At 37.1% G+C, this 12,963-nt stretch overlaps 1 protein-coding gene across 1 annotated transcript; it reads right to left on the reverse strand.

Moving 5' to 3' along the window:
* Nucleotides 1–6,505: 6,505 nt before the first annotated feature.
* On the reverse strand, nucleotides 6,506–12,118 carry LOC142169520 (secreted RxLR effector protein 161-like). The gene is made up of 4 exons (XM_075231388.1): nucleotides 12,056–12,118; nucleotides 7,941–8,025; nucleotides 7,047–7,158; nucleotides 6,506–6,989 (listed from the first exon to the last, which is right to left on the reverse strand). The coding sequence occupies exons 1-4, from the start codon at nucleotides 12,116–12,118 to the stop codon at nucleotides 6,506–6,508; spliced, it is 744 nt and encodes a 247-aa protein (XP_075087489.1).
* Between the last annotated feature and the right edge of the window lie 845 nt (nucleotides 12,119–12,963).

The following is a 12,963-nucleotide window of genomic DNA, read 5'->3' on the forward strand; positions in this document are numbered from 1 at the left end:
CTCAAACGTTGCCATTGAGGGTATCCTAATGCAAGATAAGCATCATATAGTGTTTGAGATCCGCAAGTTAAATAAGACAGAGCGGCGTTACACAGTGCAAGAAAAGGAAATAACTGCCATTATGCATTGCCTTCGTACATGGCGACATTATTTGCTCAGGTCGAAGTTTGTGGTCAAGACCGACAATGTGGCTACTAGCTACTTTCAGACGCAGAAGAAGTTCACACCAAAACAGGATAGGTGGCAGGATTTCTTAGCTAAGTTTGATTATGTGCTGGATTACAAGCCGGGAAAAGGTAATGCTCTAGCCGATGCCTTGAGCCGGAAATCCGAGCTTGCTGCCATCACTTTAGCAAGTTGGGACATTTGTGAGGCTATAAAAGAAGGTATGTAGCATGATCCAGCAGCCAAATAGCTCATTGATTTAGCCAACCAGGGCAAGACGAGACGTTTTTGGGTAGAAGACGGTCTATTGCTTACCACGGGTCGGCGGGTCTACGTGCCTAAGTTTGGAGATATTAGACGACGGATCATAAGGGAAAGTCATGACACAATGTGGGCTAGTCATCCCGGCCAACGTCGCACTAGGGCCTTAGTTGAATCAATCTACTATTGGCCACGCATGCGAGATGACATAGAGTGTTATGTGCAGACTTGTCTTGTATGCCAACAGGACAAGGTTGAGTAAAAACTGCCCGGATGACTTTTGGAACCACTACCAGTCGTCGAGCATCCATGGGAGATCGTGACTATGGAATTTACCACTTTTCTACCGAAGTTCGATGGTTATGGTACTATTATGGTGGTCGTGGATATATTTTTTAAATATGCCACCTTCATGCCCGTCTCACGAGGTTGCACTACCAAGGAAGCCGCCAAACTATTCTTTAATAACATGGTTAAGTATTGGGGCTTGCCAAGGCATATTATCAGTGATCAAGACCCCCATTTTACTTGGAACTTTTGGAGAGAGTTATTCGATATACTTGGCACTGTACTTTTCCACTAGTTTCCACCCACACACAGATGGATAAACGGAACGGGTCAATGCCTTACTAGAATGCTACTTGAGGCATTATATAAGCCTGCATCAGAAAGATTGGGCAAGGCTCCTAAACATCGCCCAATTCTCTTATAACTTGCAGCGATGTGAGTCCATGGGGCAGACACCATTTGAGCTAGCCACAGGCCAACAATCACAAACTCCATATTCATTACCAGTCGCATTAGAGGGAAAGAGTTTAGGAGCTTATCATATGACCAAATGATGGGAGGAGCATCTTGACACTGCTAAGTACTACTTGGATAAGGCAGCTACTAAGATGAAGAAGTTTTCGGACCGTAAGCAGCGTCCTACGGACTATGGAGTTGGGGACATGGTCATGGTGAAGTTTAACCCAAGACAGTTCAAGGCACTACGGGGCATGCATCAAAATCTGATTCATAAGTGTGAGGGGCCATTTAAGATCGTCGCCAAGGTAGGCAAGATCTCATACAAGCTTGACATGCCATTGCATCTTAAGATCTACCATGTCTTGCATGCCAACATGCTTAAGCCCTATCATGAAGATAAGGATGATCCGAGTAAGGGCCAATAAAGTCGACGCCTATTACTATCACCGCCTCGCATGATCGGGAGATTGAGGCTATGATAGATTACCGGGCTAGGCAAAAACAAGGACAAAAATCCGCCGCTATGTTCCTCGTCCATTGGAAAGGGAAATCACCGGAGGAGGCCACGTGGGAACGATATGAAGACTTGTGGAAATTCAACGATAAGATTTGAGAGTTTATGCAGCAGCATTGCATCGTGGTCTTTGCAATATTATGTGGGGGAGAGTGTGATGACCCGCTATGTCATCATGCCACATAGGAACCATTTGGCATATATTAATGCCATATGGAAGCTTACATAAGAAGAAGGCTAGCAATTGTGAGAAGATTCTAGAGAAGTATGGACATTTCCTTAGGAAGACCCTAGATCCTTATGGATTTGCTAGGAAAGTCCTTGGAATCTTCTAGGTTTCTAGAGAATTCTAGAGAAAGCCCTTATCTTGTAAATATTAAGGACTTATGTAACAATTAATATTTACACATTAGCCCCTAGGGGACTAGTATATAAAGGGAGCCATTCATTTGTCATTCACCAAGCAAACAATTCAAGTTCTCTCTAATACAAAGCTTCCTTTTACAATTATCTTGTGTTCTTTCTACCATTCTCTTAGCGATCTTGAGTGTAGTAAGGCTGGCTTAGCATAGCAAGAACATGAGCAAGTTGTACAATATCATGAGCGGGTTGTCAAGTGCCGCATGTGTACTTAGTTAACGACTAAGGATGTGACATAAGTGTGTGTATGTATGAGTGTTAGAGAGAAGAATGTGTTTTCTCTGAAAATGCAGAACGAAAGTGTTTCAAAATTTGTGGGAGAGGTGTCTTTTATAGCAAAAATTGAGAGAATAATTTGAACCAAGTGTCAGCCCTGAAAAATAGGGGAAAAGACATCTTTTTAATAGATTTTTGGTACAACTGTCTTTTTTCAGATATTCTTCTTTATTTTTCAGCCCTTTAACTTCTGTATTTACCCCTTTCAACCCCGAAATTGACATAGTTTCCTTGTCTTATTGCATTTTAATCCCTACATAGTCTTTTCTAGAACATTCATGTTGTTAACAGAAAAGATTCTGCTCAGTTCTAATTCTCAAATGCCCCCTTAGACTTTTGTTAATTACACTTTGTTAACAAACAAATGATTGGGACTATGGCCAAAACCCATTGGTTCCTGATCCTAGCAGACCCGTCTATCCACTAGGACAGACCCAATTATCTAAAACTGAACCCACTCCAAACACAAGGCAATATACGAACAAATTGAAATCCAAAACTAAACATCTAATAACAATTCAAACACATTCACTATGTAACTATTCTACTTAGGCATGCAATTACGAACCAATATGATTTCACAAAGAGATATAGTGATTAAAATTTGATAACAACATATTAATGCAAACGGACCAGCTTCTCTTTTTTGTTTTTAAAACAGGAGAAAAGAAATAAAAGAGGGAGGAAAGGGATTACCTATGCCGTAACTTCTAGAAATAAAAAGTCTTCGAATGGTAGCCAAATTCGTGACACAAGCACTGCCCATGCTTTAAAGCGTAGCCAATGCTATTTGAAACGACTTCGGCTACCAAAACGGCTAGAAATAGGTGGAGGTCCCAAAATGGTCAACAACGGTCAAACCCCTTCACCGGATCTTAGATCTACGAATCGTCGAATTTGATGATGATTTCGGAGAAACAAATGATGGATTAGGGACGGGGAAGCAATGAAGAGTGTGTGGTGAAGTTTTGAGACGATTTGGAGTTGGGCCGCCGCCGTGGGCGTTTCCTGGTGGCGTCTCTGAGAGAGAGTGAGAGAGATGAGGGAGATAAGAGAGATAAGGGAAATGAGATAGTTCTCTAGGGTTTGGAGGGGAAGGGTGTTCGGACAATTTTATGGGATTAGATGGGGAAGTTCGGAGCCGTTAGATGAGATGGAATGAAGGGTCGAGATTAGTTGTGACAAAAAACGACATCATTTGGGGTTCTAAATGGGGTGGGGTCTGTTGGACCGGGTAATGGGAGTAGGCTGTAAAAATAGCACGGGGTAGTCAGTTTTCGATTGGTAATTAAAAAATAGTCGGCGTTTGTAAAGTCGTTGAAAAATAGTCATTATTTTACTGCAACACGGAAAGTTCCAGCATAATATACTCGAGATTAGTACACATGTGTATGAACTTCCAGCATATTATGCTGGACCAGTATATTATGTTGCCAGCATAATATACTGGAGATTGGAGCACCTGTGTATGAACTTCCAGCATATTATGTTAGACCGGTTTATTATACTGGAACTCCAGTATATTATGCTGGAGTTCCAGTATACTTATGCTGGAACTCCATTATATTATGCTGGGGTTCCAGTATACTTATGCTGGAACTCCAGTATTTTCCATATTTTGAACAGTGTTTTCGTTCAGATTTATCGTTACATGAAAATTGGCTAAATTTCAATTACTTTTGAAACTGTGGTTGTTTTTGAATGACCACTTGTAAATCTTGCTATTTTTGAATTTCTCCCGGGTAGGCTGGGGCGGTTCTGCTAGTAACTAGGCCAATATTTATCCCAATCCATTCGAAAATCCAACAATTTTTTTCCTTCATTAACTTTTAAAAGAATTAAACAATTGTTTGGTTATTCTAATTTGAACTAGCGCTTGCATAATTAATCCAATTATTCACTTTTCAACCATTAACCAATTAATCAACTAATATTGTAAATTTATGAAAGGAAGTTATTTTTTTTTTATGATTTTTGTTTTAACAGTGCATTTAATACGTAATTAAATCCTAAAAATGCAATTAAAACTTAAAATGCCATGAAATAAAGATTTGAACATTTTTATAGATTTATGATTTTAAAATATTAAATATGCACCAAAAATGCGAATAAATACAAACAAACAAATAAAGAGGAGTTCCTAGAAATTTTATAAAGTAAAAAGAAAACTAGAAAAACTATTTTTGTGGATTTTGTAAGAGTCTTTTCGTAGGGCAAAAATTATGTACTCACGACTACCACTTTCTACCATAAAGTTATTTTAGATTTTTCCTAATCCTAGTTTTCTTTTTTATTCTTAACTTCAACTTTAAATAAATTTGAAACCATATATTTTAGATAGTCCGTATGTAAGAAGTGGCTGAGAACTTTTTTCTGTTTATGATTGTGGCTGAGAACTTTTTGTTTATCCTGTTAACTTTTATAACCTCATTGTATATTGTTTTAATCCTAGGCATACTCATTGTTAATTCGAGTAAAATGGATTGCTCTTTTTTCTAGACTGATATTAAGCTCTTTAATTATTCTTAGGTCAAACCAATGATACAATTCTTCCAAACATGTGAATGTGATTTTTCATGCATTAATTGCTCAAATTAAATAAGTATAATAGATATGTGGATTCTATAGTGGGTGTTCCAAAATATCCGAAGTTGTTACTCTTTTTAATCCTATCATTTCATGTTTACTCAATATAGTCTTCCATTAATAACTAATCTATCATGTTTACTCACTATATTCTTCCATTGATAACTAATCTATCTGTCTATTTATACTATTATAAAAAAAATAAAGCTCCAAACACAAAACATTAATACTCATTGTTTTAATATATTCTTAGCGTATTTAACTTAAATCTACAAATAATCAACTAAAATGACAAGTACACTACAGTCCATGTTGTTGGGACACATCTATCCAGACAATTATATACTATAGTAGCCTCCACTTAACACTGCAGTCCAAGTTTCTTCTACTCGTTAATACTCCTATTATTCAAGTCCATTCACACCTCGAAAACCTAAACCTAGCTCCCAGTTTTCCCTATCTCCCTTACACGTTGCTCTCTCCCTCTACGAAAAAAAGCTTGAGGCATCTGAATGTCTTACAATTATTTTTGCTTTCTATCCTTCTCTCTTCTTAATTTTAGATAGTCTCCATAGAAATTAAGATTTGGATTGTTTAGATTTAGTGTGAATATTTTGGATTCTTTATATTTTTTGCCAAAATATTTTGGAGTAAAAAGAGAAATGAAACAAGGGCATCTGCTCGTCAATGGTGAAATATTCATGACTGTTTTAATAAGTAAAATTATTTTACATTATCAATGCATATAAATTGAAAAAAAATTACACATATTAAAAAACAAAAAGTGTTGGAACGCGTGTCAGGCTAATAGAAGAGAAATAATATTTAAAAAAGAAAAATAATAAATTGTACAAGACAAGACAAAATTTACGTGATTCGGTAATTTTTGCATATTCCACGGTCACACAAAGAATAACTATTTATTAATTGAAGAGAAAGAAGAAGTTGAGGGATGATCTGCAAATGAAAATGTAGACCACTTTTATAGGCATTTGAATGCCCTGCCAATATAAGCACTTACGTCATAAGAAAAGAATTCAACCTACCGACGTAAGCGCTTACGTCATAAGAAAAGAATTCAAAGATGAATTCTTCTGTCTATCATTTTTCTTCTCTTTGACTTTTCTTTCTTTTATTTTGTCTACCTTTCTTTCTTTCAGATACAACAACAGGTTTGCTTCTATCAATCTCCCCCTCAAACCTATGTTACATCAAGAAATAAATTAAAAAAAAATGATTTGCTATTCTTTGGTGGCGCCTTCACGCTATCAGTCTTGAAGGCTAACTGAGGCAATGCACAACCTCAGTTTGTCAACACCGACAACTTTGGTCAACATGTCTGACGGGTTCTTTAATCCTATTAACTTCTGCACTTATCAACTCTCGGATATGATGATACTTTAATTGGATGTGCTTTGATCTTGCATGAAATATTGGATTCTTGGCAAGATGAATTGCACTCTTAGTATAGCTGAAAAACTCACAAATGTCCTGGTCTTTACCTAAATCTTTAAGAAAATTCTTGAGCCAAATATTCTATTTTTCAGCTTCTGAGATTTCCATGTACTCTGCTTCATTAGTAGATAGAGCAACACTTTTATGAAATCTGGACATCCAGATAACAGCAGTACCACCCAAGGTGAACACGTAGCCTGTGGTACTTTTTCGACTATCCAGATTACCGCCTAAATTTGCATCAGTAAAACCTTTTAAGATAATATTGTTCTTTTTAAAACAAAGTGTCATACTTGAGGTGTCTTTGAAATATAGCAATATCCATTTTACATCTTCCAAATGCTCCTTTCCTGGATATGATATGTATCTACTGACAACTCCAACTGCATGGGCTATATCAGGTCTAGTGCAAACCATAGCATACAACAAACTTCCTAATGCTGAAGCATATGGATCTTGGGACATGTACTTCCTTTCTTCATCTATTTTAGGTGATTGGTTCTTCGACGGATTAAGATGGCTTCCGAGTGGAGTGCTTCTGGTCTTTGCATCATGAAGACTGAACCTGCTTAGTACCTTTTATATGTACTTTTCTTGAGACCATTTTAAGGTTCCTTCAGACCTATTTATGCTAATCCTCATCCCAAGCATTTGCTTGGTTGCTCCCAAGTCTTTTATTTCAAACTCCTCCGCCTGTTGTTGCCTAACCATGTTGATCTCATTTATGCTAGATCCTACAATTAGAATATCATCAACATACGACAGTAAAATGATATAGGATCCATCAAGATTTTTGATATAACAACAATGGTCCATCTCACATCGTGTGAAACCATTGTTATGCATGAATCCATCAAATTTCTTGTAAAAAATTATTTAGCACTCAGGAAACAAGAAGAAGATGAAGAATGAAGAATATTGTGAGGAAGAGGTGCTTGATTAAGCATATATAAGAAAAGCAGCGCGGTTACAGGACGCACGAATAGCCATTGAAACTTTCAAAAACCATTACTCATTCCATTATGATAACAATACACCTAACCCAAGTGTTCTATAATACTTTTGATATAGACGCGTTCCAACAAACAATCTGAACATGTTAAAAATTTTTTGATCCTCAAAGAGAGACTCGTCATGTCATAAGTTTTCTTTTCCTTTTTTTATTTATTTTTTATTTAAAGCCATCACCTTCAGGCTAGAGCCTTTGGTGCGGGGGGTTAGGCAAGAACACTGGCCTACCATGTATATAAACAAAAGAGTACAAAGTACGTGATGGTCCCAGTAAAAGAAACAATGGCACTAAATGTAGACACGGGCGGAATTTTGAATTGGTATGAGATAGTCCCAGTAAACCTGAAAGGAACCTAGGATAAGGCTTACGATCCTGTCTGACAAAAACCTACAGCCCTATTGATACTCCACTAAAACCATTACTCCACTAAAACTTTGATACCCTACAGTCCGTCCTATTTCATCTTCTTCTTTCCTTTCCCATAATATTTCATCTTGTTGGAACCAAGGATCCTTTCTGTGCTTTTAGGGTAAATTCCTGTCTCCTGGAAAATAGGGGAAAAGATCAGAAGAGAAACAATCAAGGGTTTCTGAAAAAAGAAAGAAAGAACTGAAGCAGGAATTTTTATGACTGTATATTCCCCCGACAAGCGTACACTTCCATGTGCGTAGCAACAAAGATTTGGCCAATTATTTTGAAGCTTTAAATTGGATATTTAATTTTGTACTTATCAACCATCTATTTCATTTAATTTAAGGTGTGCTTTTTCTTTTTTCATTTATTTTAAAAAGAACTGATATTTCTTTTTATATTTAAAAATATACTTAATATTGTTGTCATGTGACCAGGGTTCGAACCGTGAAAACAGTTTCTTTGAGAAATATAGGGTAAGACTGCATACAATATACCTTTATGGTCCGACCCTTCCCGAATCCCGCACATAGCGGAATCTTAGTGCACCGGGCTATTCTTTTATCTTTTAATGACATTTTTTATATATATCTACAAAACTAGCATAATAATATATTTAACATCACGTTTAAATTTTTTATCTTTATTAAATTACATCACATAAAAAGTACAATCATTATTCTCCTCTTTCCTTCTTTGCTGTCAAGTCCCAGATGACTGCTACACTCATCTGCCGAATTCCTTTAATAAGATCTGACCAGCACTCAATAACCGTTTTGATGATTGAAATAATAATTACTGCAATAAGAAATTTGAAAGACAACATATAGAAATTTGACTTTATAATACCTACCGAAAATCTATCGAAAATAACTCATCTACCTCACACGTGATAGGGATAAGGTTTTTGCCCCACACTTCTCAAACCCCAGTTATAAATTATACCGAGTATATTATTACTATTATTATTATTGTTGTTGACTCAGTTATAGAATCACTGTGTGACAATCATCATAAACAATTCAAATAATAATAATATATAAAAATTTCATTAAATAAATTTTACTTCCTTATTTTGATTTGTATGTAAATCACCAATTTCATGAACTGCCTTGCTCTAGATCTTCTTTTTGTTTCTCTATATAGAGAGGAAATCTTCTGTATAGTGGGGTATCTTTTACTATAAAGAGGAAATTTTCTATGTAAAGTATATTTTTGATTGTTTCTAAAAATATAAATATAAAGAGGGAAATTTTCTATGTAAAGTATATTTTTGATTGTTTCTAAAAATATAAATCACCAATAGCTAAAGTTTTGCTTTAGCTATTGACTGATCGTCCTCTTTGAATCTATAACAGCAGAAGCAAAGAAAAGAAATGCATGACCTTGGAGGTTTTCTGTTTTGAATACAAAATGTCTCAAATCTTAATTTCTCCACCTTACCGAACTGACTCAGTAAAATAAAAAAATCATTAGCTGTCAATTATTCATAATCAACGATTCAACAGCGGTAGAGAGAGTAGCTTTAATTGCTCAAGTTACCCTATCATAATTGAATATAAAAAAGAATTGCTTTTATTTAACAACAGTCTTATAAAATATCCCTTCGGGGATGGCCTAGTTGGTTTGGAGGGAGGTTATCCATACAAATAAGCTGGGATTAATCCCCTTCAATGCCTTCTGGGTCGAGCATGTCGCACAGGGCTTGCCTAGTGCTGTTTACATCCCCTGTGTGATTTGCAGGCTATTACACAGTGAAAAGTTTACCCAGTGTACACAGAGAGCTCATCACAGAGTGCTCACCCGAAGGGTAGAGGCTGTGGCAGAAACTGTAGCCAAACCCCCCTCCATTCTGGTGGCCTTTTAATTTGTTAAAAAATAAAAGGTCAAAGACTTTTGAGATCTGCATAGCGGGCAAGTAAGAAATATACCAGATTAGAACAGAAGTTAATTTTTAACGGCGGTATTTACCAACAGATATAGGGAAAAGATTCAATTTAAATATTTCCCTTCTTTACAATAGTATAATAGTTCTTTATACTCTGAGGACATATAACTAAATTTTATTTTGTTTTAGAGAGAATAATGCTAAATGTAAACATTAATCTAAGTAGTATTCTCACCGGGTGCTTTCATCAAGGGACATATTTGGTCGTAGTAATTTGTGCTAAACATAACAACTCTAATTTGCACATTTGTTTCTCTATTGATTCAATCTTGTTTATATATATTGATTTACTATCATTCATTTTCTTACTCCATCGTAAACTCTTTTGCGTTAGTTGTTTATATGATTTTTATACTATCAAGTTAAGTTGATCTATAACAATAGACAATTCTTTAAATTAAACTTGATATGGTAACCTAGAACATATTTAGGGTGTTACTTATGTATTTGGCAAAAAAGGAATGATAATTAGACAGAAGAAGGAGTAGCCGAGTAGGTAGTGCCTTATCCCTTTGGTTCTTAAATTAACACCATTCAATGTAGCAGTATTTATAGTTATACTTTTCTTGCTTTAAAAAGACATGAATACATGACTAAGGTCTTTTAATTAGCTAATGGAAGACATAATCCTAATTATTTTTTCTATTAATTACCACAAGCAGGCAAGCTATATTTATAATTTTAATACAGGAAAATTTTAAATTAATGTGTTTGATTAAGAATATACGTTTTACAAATAATCACAGTCTTTGTTTTGGTTGCATTATGAAATGTGAATCTACTTACTTTGAAACGAAAACTGGAAAGTAAGTTTCCGGTCTAAATGAATAAAGAGAGAAAGGACACCTTCCGGAAAAAGGACACTGATTGCGCACGCAAATCGAAGAAAACTTAACGGAACTAATCGACGTCTCGAAATACAGAATTAAAGGGTGAAACTATAAATGACCTATCGGACAATCACAAAGATGTTAGATTCTAACCGATATCAGGATAATCAAACTTCTAATATACAAAATTACGAATCTTCCGCAAATGACAGTGATGCTGCCAAGATGGTTTGCCAGAATCATTGTTTACAAAATAGAGAAAACCTAAGACATTTTAGGGCTCAATCATTGTGTGTGTGGTACAAGAGAATGTGAGATGTACCGTGTAAGTGGGGCAAAACTTATTCGCACTGATATTTATATCAAATTAGGTAATTTACCTTTAATAGTTAAAAATAAAATGAACATACATACATATCACTTAACTAATTTTATGTCTGTAAGACACATAAAATTGAAAACTTCACCGAGTTAGTTTTTTCTAATCAATTCAAATTAAATTGAGGAGAGAAAATAGAGAAGAAAAATCAACACAAGGATTTAACGAGGTTCGGCTAAGCCTAATCCTCAGGACAAAAGTAGAGAGAGTTTTTCACTATGAATGAGAAGAAAAGCACAGTACAGTCTATAGAATCCCCAACTACAACCACTATATATAGATCCCAAAAAGTCTCAAACCTAAAAGAGAAAGGTTTTCCAATTTGACAAAGACTATACGTTTTTCTTTCCCAAATCTATTAGGACAATGGGTTTTCCTAAACCTATAGGGATTATGGGTTTCCTAAAAATACAAGAAAATAATTCAAACCACAAATAACAAATCTTTCCCTTGGCTTGAATTCTCTTCATCAACAGGAACAATGTCTCTCTACCTTGCCCTCGGCCCTGGCGGTTGGCGAATTATTATCGGTGGGGCGACAGAGGCGCATGCGCACTTGTCACTTGGCACTGCTGAGACCACGGGGCCGACCGTGGAGCTAGGTGTTGGGAGGCTTTCCAGGACGCCACGGGGCGCGTCCAATGGGTCATGGGTCGATGATGGAAAACAGCCCACGACATTCTCTCCCACCTGAGTTGGCGACGTCCTCGGAGCCTTACCTGCAGGATGATGATGATTGGTCAGGCTCTTATTGTCTGGGAGGTCTGTTCCCCTCGGTGTTCTGAGGTGGCTTTCTGAATGATGTTCCATGTATTTTTGAATTGACCTGAGGCGGCTGACATGGAAGACTGGATGGATTTTCCACCAGGCTGGTGTGTTCAGCTGGTATGTGAATTTTTCGATGCGCCTTTCAATGGAAAAAGGTCCGATGTATCCTTGCAATAGGCGAGGGTCATGGGTCCTCGCTGCAAACAAGTTCGGCCTCGGGGTTCTCACCATCACTTTGTCTCCTGCTTGATGTTGGACAAAATGAAGGTTTTGTTCTGCATACCTCGTTGCCCTCTCTTGGGCTTTGACAAGATAGCTCCGCACTATCTGCAAAGTTTGCTCCCATTCTTTTGAGAAACTGGTAGATCGAGGTGATGTTGGCATGTTTGGTGCATTCACCGTCTGTGAGAGTAGCGGTTGCTGTCCGGTAATAATTTCAAAAGCGCTTTTGTTTGTATGGGCCCACTTTTGAGAATTGAAACACAATTGAGAAGCATCTAGAAGCTTCACCCAATTTGTTTGTGATCCGGTTGCACATTGGCGGATATATTCCTCCAGCATGTCATTGAACCGGTCTAGCTTGCCATCTGTTGGTTGATGGAAGTTTGAGTTATGACTCAATTTGGATCCGAAGAACCTGAAGAGATGGGTCCAAAACTTGCTAGTGAGGCGTGAGTCGCAGTCACTAATGATGTCGTTGGGCATGCCCCAATATTTGATAATATGAGAGAAAATGAGTCAAGCTGTATCTTCTGTCGATATGTTCTATGGGGCTGCTATGAAGGTAACATACTTGAAAAACTGGTCTACTACCACCATGATGGTTGCACGATTTCCGACCTTGGGTAATCCTGTGATGAAATTCAGGGAAATACTTTCCCAAGGTCTCTGTGGGGAAGGTAGCGGCTCCAAGAGTCCCGCTTGTGCTGAGTGATCCGACTTATCCTTTTGGCATGCTTGAAAAGTTTTCACACACTGAGGGGCGCCATGAGTTATTGGACGCCGATGATCTGATGTTTGATTGATGATTTTGGGGGCAGCCGGAACTGTAAGTTCAGGTCTTTTGATTCCCTCCTTTGACTGCATGGCCGAGATGTTTCCAATGGCCATCTTTATAGGTATGCATGGTATGGTGCGGGGTTTGGCCCCGTTGTCTCCCATCATTAGGAGTATGTTGGCATATGGTACCGG

The sequence above is a fragment of the Nicotiana tabacum genome, chromosome 15 (genome assembly GCF_000715075.1).
Source record: "Nicotiana tabacum cultivar K326 chromosome 15, ASM71507v2, whole genome shotgun sequence".
NCBI classification, from domain to species: domain Eukaryota; kingdom Viridiplantae; phylum Streptophyta; class Magnoliopsida; order Solanales; family Solanaceae; genus Nicotiana; species Nicotiana tabacum.